This window comes from Rhinoderma darwinii, chromosome 5 (assembly GCF_050947455.1).
Source record: "Rhinoderma darwinii isolate aRhiDar2 chromosome 5, aRhiDar2.hap1, whole genome shotgun sequence".
Classification (NCBI taxonomy): domain Eukaryota; kingdom Metazoa; phylum Chordata; class Amphibia; order Anura; family Rhinodermatidae; genus Rhinoderma; species Rhinoderma darwinii.
In genome coordinates, this window is record NC_134691.1 from 293,676,601 (window position 1) to 293,692,445 (window position 15,845).

Sequence of the window (15,845 nt, forward strand, 5' to 3'; positions counted from 1 at the left end):
GGAAATGTTCCTAGTATTGCATTTGAACCAAAAACTGCAGCATGAAACAAAATTCTTATGCCAATTACAGCAAAACACATGTATTAACATGCGGTTTTACAGCTTTCTGCGCTGCCGCATTACCACAAGATTTGAATACGTCCTCATGACTTATTCTTAACACTGTTTAGCAGCTCCGCACGGGAGCGGTATACTTAATGTTAAAAATTTAGGTCATTTCCATCATGTGATAGTAGAAAAGCCTTCTAAAAATTGCAGTTTGCTTGCAGGCAGCAGTGGTTACGTACAAGTCGCGGTAAAATCATGGCAAACACAATGTTTCCTTCCCTAGGGCAACGTTCCAACTGTGTCCGACTATTTATGATAGTTACGGGTTTGACCATGATCTTATTTCCCATAGGAAACAGAGGTTGCATTGTGGTATTGTCGTGTTTGGAGGGTAACCAAAGTTGTTGTGTAACTGTAACCTAAGAAGTTCTCATAAGAACATACACCCTTATTTTTCTCACTGCCACATCCTATGAAGCCGTGACTGGTGGGGCACCTAGTCAACAATTGATGTATTCCGTGACTCTCCAATCTCAGTGTTAGGCCTAAATCACATGACCATGGTTTTTTTGTCTGTGTACTATCCGCAATTTTGCACATAGCACATGGACCCATTCATTTAAATGGCACCATGCACACGAATGTGATATTCACGAATCTGTGTGGGGGGCTGCCAATCCAGGCTGCAAAAACTCAGGACATGTCATTTTACTGTCTGTATCTGCAGATCATGTGACCTACTCAGGGGTTTCGGACAAACTGGTGACATCAATTCCACCCTTCCTTTTTTTTTTTTTTTTGCAGATCCGTGAATACTTATGACACTCGTTTTTTTTTCCGGACAAACGGACCGCAAATACAGACAACGGTTCTGTGGTTTTGCGGACTGCAAAATCATCACAGTCGTGTGCATTAGGCCTTAGAAACCTGTAAGGCCGGTTTCACATGAGGGAGTTCGGTCCGTGATATACGGTCTGTATGTCGGCCGAATTTCCCGGTCCGTACACACTGCAGGGAGCCGGGCTCCTAGAACCATAGTTATCTATGACGCTAGGTGTCCCTGCCTCTTCTGTCCCGTACTGAAAACATGATTACAGTACGGGACAGTTTTTCTGCAGTACTAAAGGGACTCTGTAGATAACTATGACGATAAGTGCCCGGCTCCCTGCAGTGTTTTCGGTCCGGGAAATGTGGCCAACATATGGACCGTATATCACGTACTGAACACGCTCGTGTGAATCCGGCCGAATACCTTCAGCAGGGGCGCAACTTAGAGGGAGCGCCAGCACTGCACCATCCATGATGCAGCAGTCTGCCTGGAGAGAGGGAGCAGACACACCGGAGCAGAGCACTGCAGAGGACAAGAAAACACAGAACAGTGGTGAGTAGACAGTGTAAACAATTTAGTGCCTGGGAACACTAGCGTTTCTAAAATCATAAAATAAATGACATTATTTTATTATTTTAGAAACTCTTGTGTCTCAAGGCACATTCTTTTTGCGGCTCACAACCCCCCCCCCTCGCGATAAAAGTGTGTGGCATTATCTATGAGGGGGGGGGGGCTATCTCTGGAGCACTATATACAGTGGTGGGATATATGTGGAGCACTATATACAGGGGTGGGCTATATCTACAGGGGGCTATATACAGGGGTGGGCTATCTGTGGAGCACTATAGTGGGAGCTATATGTGGGACACTATATACAGGGGTGGGCTATATGGGGGGCACTATCTACAGGGGGACCTATGGCAGGTACTATCTACAGGGGGCATGGTGTGTGTGTGTGTGTGTGTGTGTGTGTGTGTGTGTGTGTGTGTGTGTGTGAGACAGTGTATGGTGCTATTATAATTAGAGGTGCAGTGTATGGCGCTATTATATTTAGGGGCGTAGTGTGAGGTATATAGTGTGAGGTGTCGTGAGAGAACTTTATTTTTGTTTATAGGTGTAGAAATGTTGGAAAAGTGAGAAGCTGAAGACATCTGAGCGGCAAACTGCAGAAATGGGCTGTGGCCGGGAGAAGTCATCATAGAGGTCTGGACCGGAAGGAGAAAAATATCTAGAATCTGAGACGTCACCGGTGACACTTAATGTAAATTTTTATTCTGCCTCTAATCAGTACTGTAGTCACTGTATAATCTGCAGCGAGATGATGGGTGGTGTGATTATGATATGATTTTTTAGAAACAGCAACTTCCAGCATATCCTTACCATTGTTTGGGCCATGCTGGGAGCTGGAAACAATTTAGTGCAAACTTATACGGCAGGGTTTGCACTAAATTGAGCTGTATTTGTGCTGGTGTTGTATATAGGTAATGAGCTGTGTTCTGGTGCTGTATATATGTACTGAGTTTTGTTCTGGTACTATATATATGTACTGAGCTTGGTTATGGAGCTGTATTTATGTACTGAGCTTTGTTCTGGTGCTGTATATATGCAATGATCTTGGTTCTTGAGCTGTATTTATGTGCGGAGCTTGTTCTGGTGCTGTATATATGTAATGAGCTTTGTTCTGGTGCTGTATATATGTACTGAGCTTGGTTCTGGGGATGTATATATGTATTGAGCTTGGTTCTGATGCTGTATTTATGTACTGAGCTTGGTTCTGGTGCTGTATATATGTAATTAGCTGTGTTCTGGTGCTGTATATATGTAATGAGCTTGGTTCTGGTGTATAAGAACTATATTGCTTGTAAAATGTACAAATGTTTTTATGCTTGAGTTACATAAAAAAATTTGGAAAATAAATGACACGTCATTGATTGGTAGGAAAAACAAACATGGCGAGGGGGAAGGAGATGTCGGGAAAGAGGTTGGGGTGGGGGCGCCAAACTGAATCTTTGCCCCGGCTGCTGGAGTACCTAGCTACGCATCTGCCTTCAGAGTTGTCATAGGTATCTTCGTGCCCTTCTTTCCAGAGTTCTTTACTTGCACAGTCTGCTTTAGGCAGATTTACAGCTTATCCATATTTCTACCATTCTGATAAATTACCTAACTTTACATTGTGGAAATTTACCTGCATCTTTGAGGTGGTTACTGAAAAGTACCAGTCATTGAGTTGCTTGGAGGGTTTTTATGCCTTCAGTCAATTCTGCTAGCAAACCATTGAGCTGTTGTATCCCTGGATTAATTTATTAACAATTAGAAGCCCAATTTAGTATTTTCACAAGGGGTAATAGGAGAAAAAACACCACACAATTTGTTACCCAATTTCTCCCGAGTACGGCAATACCGCATGCGTGGCCCTAAACGGCTGTTTGGCACATGGCAGAGCTCAAAATGAAATAAGCGCCATTTGGCTTTTAGAGCGCAGATTTTGCTGGACTGGTGTACAGGCGCCATGTCGCATTTGCAGAGCTGCCTTAGGTACCAGAATAGAGTGTAAAACTCTGAGAAGTGACCCTATTTTGTAAACTGCACCCCTCAAGGCATTTATCATTTGCCCGGACATATGACAGGGCTTAGGAGTGAAAGAGCAAATGCGCATGTGAGGCCTATTTTGGTGATTTTCGCAGCAATGGCCCACGATTACAGGGCTCTGGGGTCAAATAGTAAAACAAACCCCAAGTAGTGACCCCTATTTTGGAAACTGCACCCTTCAAGGTATTTTTTAAGGGGTGTAATGAGCATTTTGATCCCACAGTTTTTGTTTTTTTATTAGAAATGAATGCCCAGTGGATGGTGCAAAGTGAAAATTGCAATATTCCACAGGTATATGCCATTTTAGTGCACAATATGTTGTGCCCAGTTCGTGCCACTGAAGACAAATACCTCAAACTGTTAAGCGGGTTCTCCCGGGTATGGCGATGCCATATATGTGGACGTAAACGGCTGTTTGGGCACGCTGCAGGGCTCAGAAGGCATTTGGCTTTTGCTGGTATTTCAGTTTATAATGTGGGGGTATACTGAAGCTGTGCGGAGTACATCAGGGCATAATAAGAGGGTATAATAATGCGGTAAATAAATAACCCACAGATGTGGGGCCAGTTTCGCACTGATAAAAAAATTAAAATAAAAAAATCGCATCTGCTTTTGGAACGCTCTGTACATTTTGCATCGCCATATTCTGAGAGCCAGAGCTGTGTGAGGGCTTCTTTGTTGCGGGACAATCTGTAGTTTTCATTGGTACCATTTTGGAGTATGTGTGATCACTTTTTATTTCATTTTTTGGCAAGCAAGGTGACCAAAAACTAGCAATTCTGATGTTTTTGTTCTTTTTTTTTTCTTTTGCAGTGTTCACCATGCGCTATGAATGACAATTTTACTTTATTTTGCGGGTCGGTACGATTACGGCGATACCATATGTAAATAGGTTTTTTTATGTTTTGCAGCATCTGCACAATAAAATCACTTTTGTTTCAAATAATTTATTTTTTGTGTCGCCATATTCTGAGAGCCATAACTTTATTTTTCCGTAAATAAAAAAAGCTGTGGGAGGGCTTTTTTTTTGCAGGACGGGCTGTAGTTTTTAATGGTATAATTTTGGGGTACATGCAACTTTTAGATCCTTTTTTTATTCTGTTTTGGGAGGAGTAATGACTAAAAAACAGCGATTCTAAAATTGTTCACCGCGCAGGCAAAATAGCGTGATATTTTTATAGTTCGGGTTGTTACGGACGCGGTGATACCACACGTGTGCTTCTTTTTTAATGTTTTCCATTTTTCCCTATAATAAAAGACTTATTATGGGGAAAAAAAAAGGCTGTTATTGCGTTTTTATCGTGAAACTTATTTTTTTTTTACTTTTTTATTAACTTCTTTTTTTTCCCCACTAGGGGACTTGAAGGCATGAAGCCCTGATCGCTATTCTAATACACTACAATACCTACATAGTGCAGTGTATTAGAGCGGTCCGCTATTCATTGACAGCAAGCCTATTAAGCTTCCGCACTAGGCCATTGCTAGGCCTCCGGTTGCCATTAGCAACCATAGGGTGCGATCTAAGGGGTTAATCGGCCGGATCAGAGCCTAGCTCCGGTAATGGCTGTTACAGCGGGGTGTCAGCTGTAATATACAGCAGACACCCGGCGGTGATGGTGATGGCTCGGCTTCTGAGCCAGCTCCATCACATACACGTTCTCAAGGAGCTGCAATTGGTCAGTCTGCTGTGACTGACCAATCATCGCGATTGCCGGCAGGGAACCGCTGTGATTGGCCCTCTACCATCTTACTGTGCTGATCAACTGTCATAAACAGTTGATGGCACAGTTCTGTCACCTTGTCCTTTGACAGGGTGACAGTTGTTAGCCAGGACGTACCGGTACCTTAAAGGACTGCAATACAGGACATACCGATGCGTCAAGGAGTTAAAAGATGTTCATGTGTTTCTCATTGGTGGTTTACTTATAGTAGATCCAAAAGTTAGCTACTGTTTTCTCATACAATCCTTATCCATCACGTGAAAGTGTGACTGAGGTGGGAAATTTGACATAAGCTTTATTACATAACCAAGTGAGCCGAACAGAGACTCAAAGGGAATGTATTACCTTTATGCGTGTGCATATATACGTATACATATATTATTTTTTATTAAAATTTGCCTGAGCTGATCATTTAGAGATAGTCTTTACAGCAGCCACATTGACCATAGGAACCTGTAAACTGGAGGGGATCTATTGACTTCTATCAGATTGTTCTAGGCATGGTCTGTGACCTGCGCCGAGGTCATTGTGCAGGGAGCGGGAGCTGTTTCAACACCTACTGTTAATGGTGAGTCGTGTGTTATCAACATATACAGTGGATATAAAAAGTCTACACACTCCTGTTAATATGCCAGGTTTTTGTCAGGTTACAAAATCAGTCCAAGATCATTTCAGAACTTTCTCCACCTTCAATGTGACCCATAATCTGCACAATTGTATTGAACAAAATAACAGAAATCTTTTAGGGTGGAAAAATAAAAATATAAGAACAAAAATAACGTGGTTGCATAAATATGCACACACTTAAACTAATACCTTTTTGAATTACCGTTTGTCTTTATGACGGCATTCAGTCTTTTTGGGTATGTCTATCAGCATGCCACATTTTGACTTGATAAGTGTTGCCCACTCTTCCTTACAAAAGCGCTCCAAATCCGTCCGTTTGCGAGGGCATCCCCTGTGTACAGCCCTCTTCAGGTCACACCAGATTTTAAATGGGATTCAGGTCTGGGCTCTGGCTGGGCCATTCCAAAACTTTAATCTTCTGGTGAAGCCATTCTTTTATTGATTTGGAAGTATGCTTTGGGTCCTTGTCGTGCTGAAATTCCTCTTCATCTTCTTAGCAGAGGCCTGCAGGTTTTGTTCTTGGTATTTTCACTGTTGTGCCAAATGTAATCCACTTCTTGATGACAGTCTTCACTGTGCTCCATGGTATATCTAATGCCTTGGAAATTCTTTGGTACCCTTCTCCTGACTGATGCCGTTCAACAATCAGATCCCTTTGATGTGTTGTAAGCTCTTTACAGACCATGGCTTTTGTAGTCACATTTAACAAAGACAATGTCAGGAAAATCGTACTAGAACAGCTGGACTTTAAATGGAGTTACTCAGAATCACTTTAAATAATGGCAGCTGTGTACGGACTACTATAACATATTTAAATGTGATTGGCTAATTCTGAGCCTAATCACAACCCCAATTATAAGAGGGTGTTCACACTTACGCAACACATTATTGTAGTTTTGTTATTTCTATTTTTCCCCTCTAAATGATTTCAGTTTGTTTTTCAATGGGATTGTACAGATTATGGGTCACATTAAAGATGGAAAAAGTTCTGAAATCATTCATCTTGGACTGATTTTTTTGACATGACAAAAACCTGGCATTTTAACAGGGGTGTGTAGACTTTTTAGATCCACTGTAGGTGTTAACTTTCGCTGTATGCCTGCCGGTGATAATGAGATAAGAACAGGAAGGGTCAGTCTATTGTGAGGCTCAGTGACCAGAGTGAAAACGGCATGATTTTAGGATTTTTATATATATAAATCATGACAGAAAATAAAAATAAAAAATTACTAAAAGTTCATTAAATGAAGTTTTTTTTTTTTTTGGTAAACATTTTTTTTTTTTTTAAGGCTATGGACGCCTTTTAAGGGCATTTTTTTTAAAATAAAAATAAATCAATAGATTTGTCAGTGTGATTAGTGTAACTTTGTAAACAGGTTTTATTAAAAATTCCTTTTACGTTTGGAGATACAGCAGTTCTGTATAGAGAGTACAGAACTGCTGTATCATTTGCTTTAGGGTATGTGCACACGCTAGCTTGCTTTTACGTCTGAAAAGACAGACTGTTTTCAGGAGAAACCAGCTGCGTCGTTTCAGACGTAAAACCTCCTCCTCGTATTATGCGAGGCGTCTGACGCTCGTAAATCTTGAGCTGCTCTTCATTGACTTCAATGAAGAACGGCTCAAATTACGTAGCAAAGAAGTGTCCTGCACTTCTTTGCCGAGGCAGTCAATTTTACGCGTTGTTGTTTGACAGCTGTCAAACGACGACGCGTAAATGACAGGTTGTCTGCACAGTACGTCGGCAAACCCATTCAAATGAATGGGCAGATGTTTGCCGACGTATTGGAGCCCTATTTTCAGACGTAAAACGAGGCATTATACGCCTCGTTTACGTCTGAAAATAGGTCGTGTGAACCCAGCCTTACACTGAAATCGGTCAGTCCCACGGATCTGACGGGTTCAGTGTCTGCAGGTCCTTCGTGTCTGACACGCAGGAACCACCTGTAATCGATCACATCTAAGTTATATCTAACTACATAGCCTTTAAATAATAGGTCATTTTCTGATTACACACCGGATTCTATGAGATTAGAAAAAGCAGTGTCATTCTTGTTCATGGACTGTGCCTGGTACTACAGCTCAGTCCCATTTAAAAAGGGGTTACTTGGGACTTGTATTAAAAAAAAATAAAAAAAATCCTGGGGCAAGTAATGGTATAACATACATTTCATAAATACCCACCCCTGAAATGCCTCCTTGCTCCAGGGCAGCAGCTCCGGCTCCTGCAGCGGTCACATGCCATTGCAGCCAATAATCGGCTTTAGCGGTGAAGCTGCCATGAAATGCTAGTTACCGCTGCAGGAGTTTCCGGGGACAGAGCACAGAGGACCAGAGCCGCTGTGCTTGAGCGTGGAGGGGAAATTTCAGGGGTATCATATAGTTTATATTTTTATACCATTACCTACTTTCTTTTTAAAAGTCCTGGATAACCTTTAAGTGATGGCGCAGTTTGGGAGAAAAAAAAAAAGAAGAAAAGCTGACTTTTTTTCTAATCTCATACAACCCTTATTATGACCATCATCAACTAACTGACCAATATAGTACAGTACTAAAATGTGCAGTACAGACAAATGGGAATGCGGTTAGAAAATGTATTGGACATGCTACATTTTTTTCAGAAACGCTACGATCATGTAAAACCTAGCTAAGAATTTGCATGAGAATTATATCTGCAAAGACGGAATTAACTTTCATCATAAAAAGCCTATCATGCAAAGGCGAGTGTCCTAGTAATACAAAACACCAGAACATTTGTTGGCTTGGTGTGGAGGGACATACTTTAAAGGACAGCTCCTTTCCATGTTGCCTATTAGGGCATGCGGATGTCATAGAGGGAGGTCTTCCGTTGGTGACCACCTTCTATTAGACAAAGTAGAAGCCGCTAATGATTACTGTCTCTAGTTTGGCGGACCCAGCAGGTCCATGTATTACATGGTCAGCTAACTCTTTGCAATGCCCAGCATGTAATACCACATTTGCTTGGCTGTGATCATTGACCCCCAGACGGGCTTAAATTTAGATGGACTTGATGAAACAACCCTGCAAATCTGTGACCGGCTTTGCTTATTGACAATGGTTTGGATGTCATGCTGAAAACAAAGGACGGCAAGCTTTCAGGCCACTGCTTCAGGTCTGGTTAAGGCCGAGTTTACACGTCGTGGATTTCACGCAGATTTTCAGCGCAGATTTGCATCAAAACCGCAACGTGTGAACTCAGCCTAACTGTATGTGAGCAAGTTGTGTGAACTGAGGAAATCCTACGTCTATTGCTGGCGAACCCAGATTACCATCTTGTCAAAAGCAGGAGTAAAAGGCGACACATTCTGTAAAACAGCTTCTATTAATACTTTATTAGTGTTACCAGTATTCCAGCTTCTCAGTTGAACAAAACTTAATGGAGATATAAAGAAAAAAAGAAAAAAAATGCTCCTTTCTCCCCAGTAAAATAGCTGTAACAATCTGTTTTACCCTCTGCTCGAGAAAAAAAAAAAAAAAAGAGCAAGAAAAAAAAAAAATGAAATAATAAAAAAAAAAAAAAAGATATAAAAAAGGTGGAAATAGCATTCATACAACAATGCACAAAACAATTTACTGTACATGATATGCACAATTCATATTAAAAACAGTTCTATTCATGACATATGCTATTTAAATATATGCCAAGGACAATAGGACACACTGTAAGAGAACCTGGCGTGACAACTGAGACTTATAAAACAAGTCCTTAACGTGTACCCGTCATTATACTCTGTGGCAGCAGACATTTTTGTATTGTATTGGGGTGTAAAGCTCATGAGAATTCAGCCCAACAGTTCAATAAGAGCTAGCGGCATCATAGTATTCCCAGCTATATACTGGTGCGGCCCAGAACATGGCTGTCCTTGCTGCGTGTAGGTATATGGTACACATGTAATATAGCTACGCAGCAACAAAAAGGAATGTATTTCATAACATCATTGAATCTATTTCCACCCTTAAATGATAATGTTTTTAGTCATTTCACGCGTCAAAGCAGCAATTTTTATGTGGGAACCTTTGTGACAATTAAATAAGTGTAATATTTTACAGATTTTAAAATCAAGTGACCGATACAATAATCCAAACTATTATAATTCCGGAGAGTTTAGACAGCCTCCTCTAACTGTACGGTCATGACAGACATGATAAAATGAACCAGGTGCTATTCCCACCGTGATGACATTAAAGGGGTTGTATGAGATTTCAGAAAAGGTCAAGTAAACGGAAATGCAATGCCAAACATAGCCAAAGGACAGGAGTGGCGCTGTTTCTGTGGAAAAAAAAAAAGTAGGTCATACAACCCCTTCATGTTCAAGCTCAGCAAATATTTAACCAGTTATTTAGATCAAGAAATATATAACTATATGTAGATATTGGGCACGAGTAAGACAATAACTAGTCTACATTAGGATCACCCAGAAAAAAAAGGTAGAAGTGCATTCAAAAGTTACACATGAGCAGTACACTTTAACAAAATTAATAAAAATCCCAAGAGCCAATTATTCAGCCAGTACTTTAAAGGAGTTTTCCAGGGATAAAAAGAAAAACTTTAAAAAGTATACCTCCAGTTATATAGAAACACTATTATAGTGCATGATTTTGCAAAATAATCATTCTATATAACTTATTTAGCAGAGTCGCTGTCCGTGCTGCTAATAATTCTGTGGTAGGAGACAGAGCTCTTTCCTAGGCTCCAGTCTCCAGCACTGGAACCAGCACTGTAGCACATAACGTACTGGAGACAGGAGCCTAGGAGAGAGCTCTGTCTCCTACTTATGTTATGACTGCGGCAGGTCCGTGCTGCCATACAGAAGTAGATTCTGCTAAACAAGTTATATAGAATAATAATTTTGCAAAAGCCTGCTCCATAGTAGTTTTTGTATATAAAATTGGAGGTAAACTTTAAGAACTTTTAGAATCCCCCACGGTTTCCCTTATGCTGCTGTTTGGCGCCTCTCCAGCTCTGTTTACCGGTGTGCAGAATGACATCACGTGATAGGGCCAGCCAGTTACAGTCTGCTGTAGTGACATCACCATAGATGATATGTTACCGCAGCGTACCGTAATTGGCCAGCCGTTAACGTGATGGTCTTCACAAAGACATGTAAGACGACACGGTGGGGGACCTGAACAGCTTTGCCAAGAGAATGAAGAGGAATCCTAAAGCTATAGTATATTGAGAAGTTTATTAATTTAGCATTTTGAGTAGAGTGAAAATTTAATTTTTTTTTTATCCCAGGAAAACCTCATTAGGGTTAATTCACATGTGGCAGCTTTCTTGCAGAAATTTCTGTGATTAAAAAGGTCTTCCTTGCATCGCAATGGGATTGTTTCCGCAGCATGTGCATGGATTTTACAAACTTCATTCAGATATACAGAAAAGGCGCAGAAATTTCTGTAACAAATCTGCCACGCGTAGACATATCCTTAAAGGGGGTTGTCCACTACCAGACAACTGATGACCTATCCACTGGATAAGTCATCATTATTGGATTTATGGGGGTCCGACACCTAGTCCCCGCACTGACCAGCTGCTCCGGTGGCGTCCAGGCGCCGGACGTCCATGCCGGAAGTAGGTGGCTCCGGCCACGAAATAGCGGCCGAGCTGCAGTACTGCTGTCTGCTCCTTTTCAATTGAATAGGAGAAGAGCTGCAGTTCTGCAGCACGGCCACTATGCAATGTACAGAGCCAACTGCTTCCAGCTCCGTACATTGCATACTGTGCAATGACATCCGGTTCCCACAGGCCACCGGAGCAACTGATCTGCTCGGGTGTCGGACCCCCATAGATCATATACGGATGAGCTATCCGGTGGATAGTTCGTCAGTTGTCTGGTAGTGGACAACCCCTTTAAGGGCTAGTTCACAAAAAAAAAGGATTTATGTTGCATTTACATTTTTGGAAGAACACTAAATGTAGACTAACCCTAGACGTTGTTACATGGAGTCAGAACAGGGTATTAAAGGAGGAACTTCTAACAAGTACCCAGACATTTTTACTGGTTAGACAGCTGAATATATTGCACAATATTAAAAATAAAAAATAAAGCTACATTTTTTTTTTTTAAAAACTTACTTTAAAACCTGGTGCACATTCTTCTTACAGCATGACAAAATGTTTATATCTAGTCCCAACTCCTGACACGGAGCCACAGAATCTCTATTACTGCCATTTTGCTTAAAAAAAATATTAAGGCTAAAACAAGTGCATTTGCTTTGGACAATGGCACAATAAATTCCAGCAACGATCTGAACCTCGACCATTGAACTCAGACATGAGTGCTCGGTTTTATACACCATATCATACAATCAATTTGCAGGATTTTATGAGGATACAACGGATTAAAGGCAGGACTAGATTATGAACTGTTTCACAGTCTGATACAGCAGATATTGAGCGGCGCTCTGCAGAGTCACAGACTAATGAGAAAAACCTAATTCAATATTAAAAAAATATATGTTCTTTTACTTAAAACTCTGCCAGAATTTCTCACACATATAAAACACAGACTGACACTACGGATTAATGTGCAATGGCCACGTCACAGACAAACCAGTCAGAACGACTTTCCTTCCACGGAGTGAAAATCTCGCGACTGCCATATATAAATTATATGAACTTGATGATGTAAACACAGGATCAAGACAAAGAAACACAGTTTAATAGGACTATTGAATGTATAGATGTTGCAACACAGATTACCCCACCAGCCCAGCACGTGCAATAACATGAGACCACTGAAAAAGGCCTACAGTGTAACACCACATGTGCTGCTGGGGTAAAAGTCTGCAGAAAAGAACTATAAAAATCTAAATCGAGATAGGATTTACTGTCGTTTTTGCAGGTCAATCTAATATATGCACATTTATCCTTTTAATTAAAGCTAAAAGATTAATGAAAATCTGTGCGACCTCTAATTAGAAGATGGCTGCCATGTAATACTACATTTACCCTGCAGCGACCACTGGGGGGAAATGTAAAGCCAATAGAAGCTTCCCTTGGCAAAATCCGCTGTTTGCCGGAGATGTGGGGAGCCGGAAAACTACATCGGCTTTATTTAAAAATATGTGGTCTTCATAAAGGCCCATTTACTAGGGCAATGATCGGGAGTGAGTGTTTGTACTAACGCTCGCTCCCAATCATTGCCCTATGTAATAGGGCAGCGATCAGCCGATGAACTGGCAATCACTTTTTTTTTTGTCTGATTTCATCTTTTATGCTGCCCTGAAAATAATCACTGTCAGCTGCACATCTCCCCATATAAATAAAGGATGTGCTGCCGACATTATGTAAACTGTATTACATTGGCTTTGTAAGGGCCTTTAAACGATCACTGATCGGCCAGTAATGATCAACGATCGCGCTCATTATGGGCACAAATCTGCCTGCGTAAACCAGCAAAGCAACAGTTTTTATCTGATAATCACATCCTTGGTAGTCGTCTCAAATTCTCTATTTATCTGCCTTTACAGTGGCAACAAATTCTGCAGCATAATACACTTATATCAGTTATTGCCCCAAAAGGGGCCGACAACCTAATTTCCCTAACTCAGGCACACACTAGGGTCAATTACACAACCCACACAAAACCAGAGTACGGGGCAAACCCCATGCAAGCACGGGGAGTACATACACGCTCCATACAGGTGTTGCTCTGGACACATTTAAAACCATGACCCTAGGTTTAGCCACCGTACTATCTGAAATACTAAACCTGCTGGATCCCATACTATTTAACAGAAAGAGGATCTAATTATAAATAGAAGGGGGAGATTAGGACCCCACTCCATTAACCCCTGAGGGAGTCAGGATGTTGAGAGCAGACAATGAGAAAACGCACCACACTCCCATCCCCCAAGTTTCTCTGCATTCACGTGACCCAGGGATCAACCATTTATTTATTTATGGGGACATGTTAATTTTTGAATGCATTGAAGCCCCAGTAAGAGTCAGATAATATATGAAAAACGAGAAAAGAAGCTGAACACTAATTTTCTTTTCGGATCAAAGAACGAAAGTCTGAGATATGTAGCAGTAAAAAAAACAAAAAACCCAAAAACACAAAATGCTGATCATCTCTAAATGAAGTAAGCAGCTTTACAAGTGACGAGTGTGATATTTTTCATCTCAATATAGAGATATAATTTCAAAATAACACAGTAAGTGCAACCGTGACCAAAATAGAAAAGACCGGCACCGCCATTGTGCTCACAAAGCAGCCATGACACCATCATTAAAATTGTTGGGAAAGACTATATGCCATATACTTGCAACTATACATGCTAGAGATACACAATGGGTACACGTTTTGAGGGTTAAATCTCATTCCGCTTATATAGAATGACCCGCTCGTAGGATGTTTGATACGGAGCTATGATATTACCTTCAGCAGCTGGTCGCCATCTTTAAAAAGATCAAAAAGTCAAAATAATAAAAAGAATGAAAAATGAAATAGATACCATCAAGACTGATTGCATATTAAGAAAGAAGAAAAATCTAAATTTAAAAAAGAAAACCCCAACCCCCCCCCCCCCCCCTCTCAAAGTAATACAGATCTGCACATACGGAGCTTAAGAGGTCTGTTGCGAAACGATTGATGATATTAAAGTTATAGGCAGCGGCCTGGTGAACCCACAAGTCCTCGGATACGGATTTAATCTATTGCCCGCTCTTACTATTTGCTACATAGGAATGTTTCTCCTAGCCAATGAAGCCTTGACTCCTGCCGCATTGCCACCATTGCACAATTTCCCAGCTTTAACACAACCCTGCTTGATCCTCCGGTGTAGCAATGTATTTGTGCTTGATATTAATGTAGAAAAATACAATCTGGAACTTATTCCACCACTGGAACGCATAGCTCATCACGCTCTTCTATGTCTGGATCCAGGAGGTACTATCTGAGGTCCTGGTTCTTCATCGTGACTCGAATGCACCAACTTAAGACATACACAATCCCAATCAATGAATGGTTGCCCAGCAGGTAGGATGGAGAGGGCCGCACAGCTTATGGATGCATTGATAATCTATATGACAAGATATGACGGGTGTGGAAACATCAGTAGCCATTTTTGAGCCCCGGATATTATGTCCAGACCGCTATTCCTGGATACAACACTGCAGAGTTTCTGGGGCACAACTTGACAGACCAGAGTGTCACCTCTTCTGTAAGGCAGGGGCATGAGAAGATTGCGGTCTTTGTCTATATTTCTTCATTCGCTCTGACCTGGAGTGCAGTTTGTTAAAAAGCTCATGGAATTTGCATTGTGAAAATAAGGATTCCAGAAAGCCTTCTAAAAAAACATACACAAGTCTCCTGTTCAGTTGGGTGTGCTGAAACATTTCAAAGACCCGAAGGATTCCCTTTCTAGTTGTTTCTGCCCCGATGATGTGCTTCAGTTCATCTGAGGGGGGAAAAAGGAAATTATTCATGAGATATCACAGTATAATAAAGATATAGAAATACACAATATTCCTGCTGCAGCTCTACCGCGGTGGTGTGAAAACCATCGGCATCTGGGCTAGAACGGCGGAATTATGCAGCAATAAGCACGAGTAACTTTACACTGTAAGGCCCTGTTCACATGGAGTTTTTTTGGTGCTGATTTAGGCGCAGAAGGCGTTTTTTTTCTCCCAGGTGGCTTTTGGCTGCTTGCGAGAAAAAAAAAGCAGCAGGTCCTTTATTGCCGAAGATTCTGCCTCTGACCTCTTGTTGAAATCATTGGGAGGCAGAAAAAAAAACCTGAGAGACACTCGTTTCCAAACGGTTTTCCCGGTGTTTTTTTGCCTGTGGTCCTTGTGCGGACAAAAAACTAAACTTTAAAAAAAAAAAAAAAAAAGCGCACAGCAATGACTGCAGTAACCACTCGGGGACACTAGAAAGGTTTGCATACCTACACAGAGCCTCACCGGCTTTTCTTCCATGTGGGAAATTGAGAAATCCGGATAAGGAAGACTGAAGGCTGAATCTGCAGAATTTGGCTAAAAATTGACTCACCTGCCCGGCTAC

General features: G+C 41.2%; 1 protein-coding gene across 1 annotated transcript in view; it reads right to left on the bottom strand.

The window, feature by feature from the left end:
* Positions 1 to 14,375: 14,375 nt before the first annotated feature.
* Positions 14,376 to 15,845, bottom strand: part of SNX13 (sorting nexin 13) — a 128,914-nt gene continuing 127,444 nt past the window's right edge. The window contains exon 26 of the mRNA XM_075827299.1: positions 14,376 to 15,240. Within this exon, the coding sequence (XP_075683414.1) occupies positions 14,993 to 15,240 (248 nt within the window). The 3' untranslated portion in view covers positions 14,376 to 14,992. The remainder of the gene's footprint in view (positions 15,241 to 15,845) is intronic.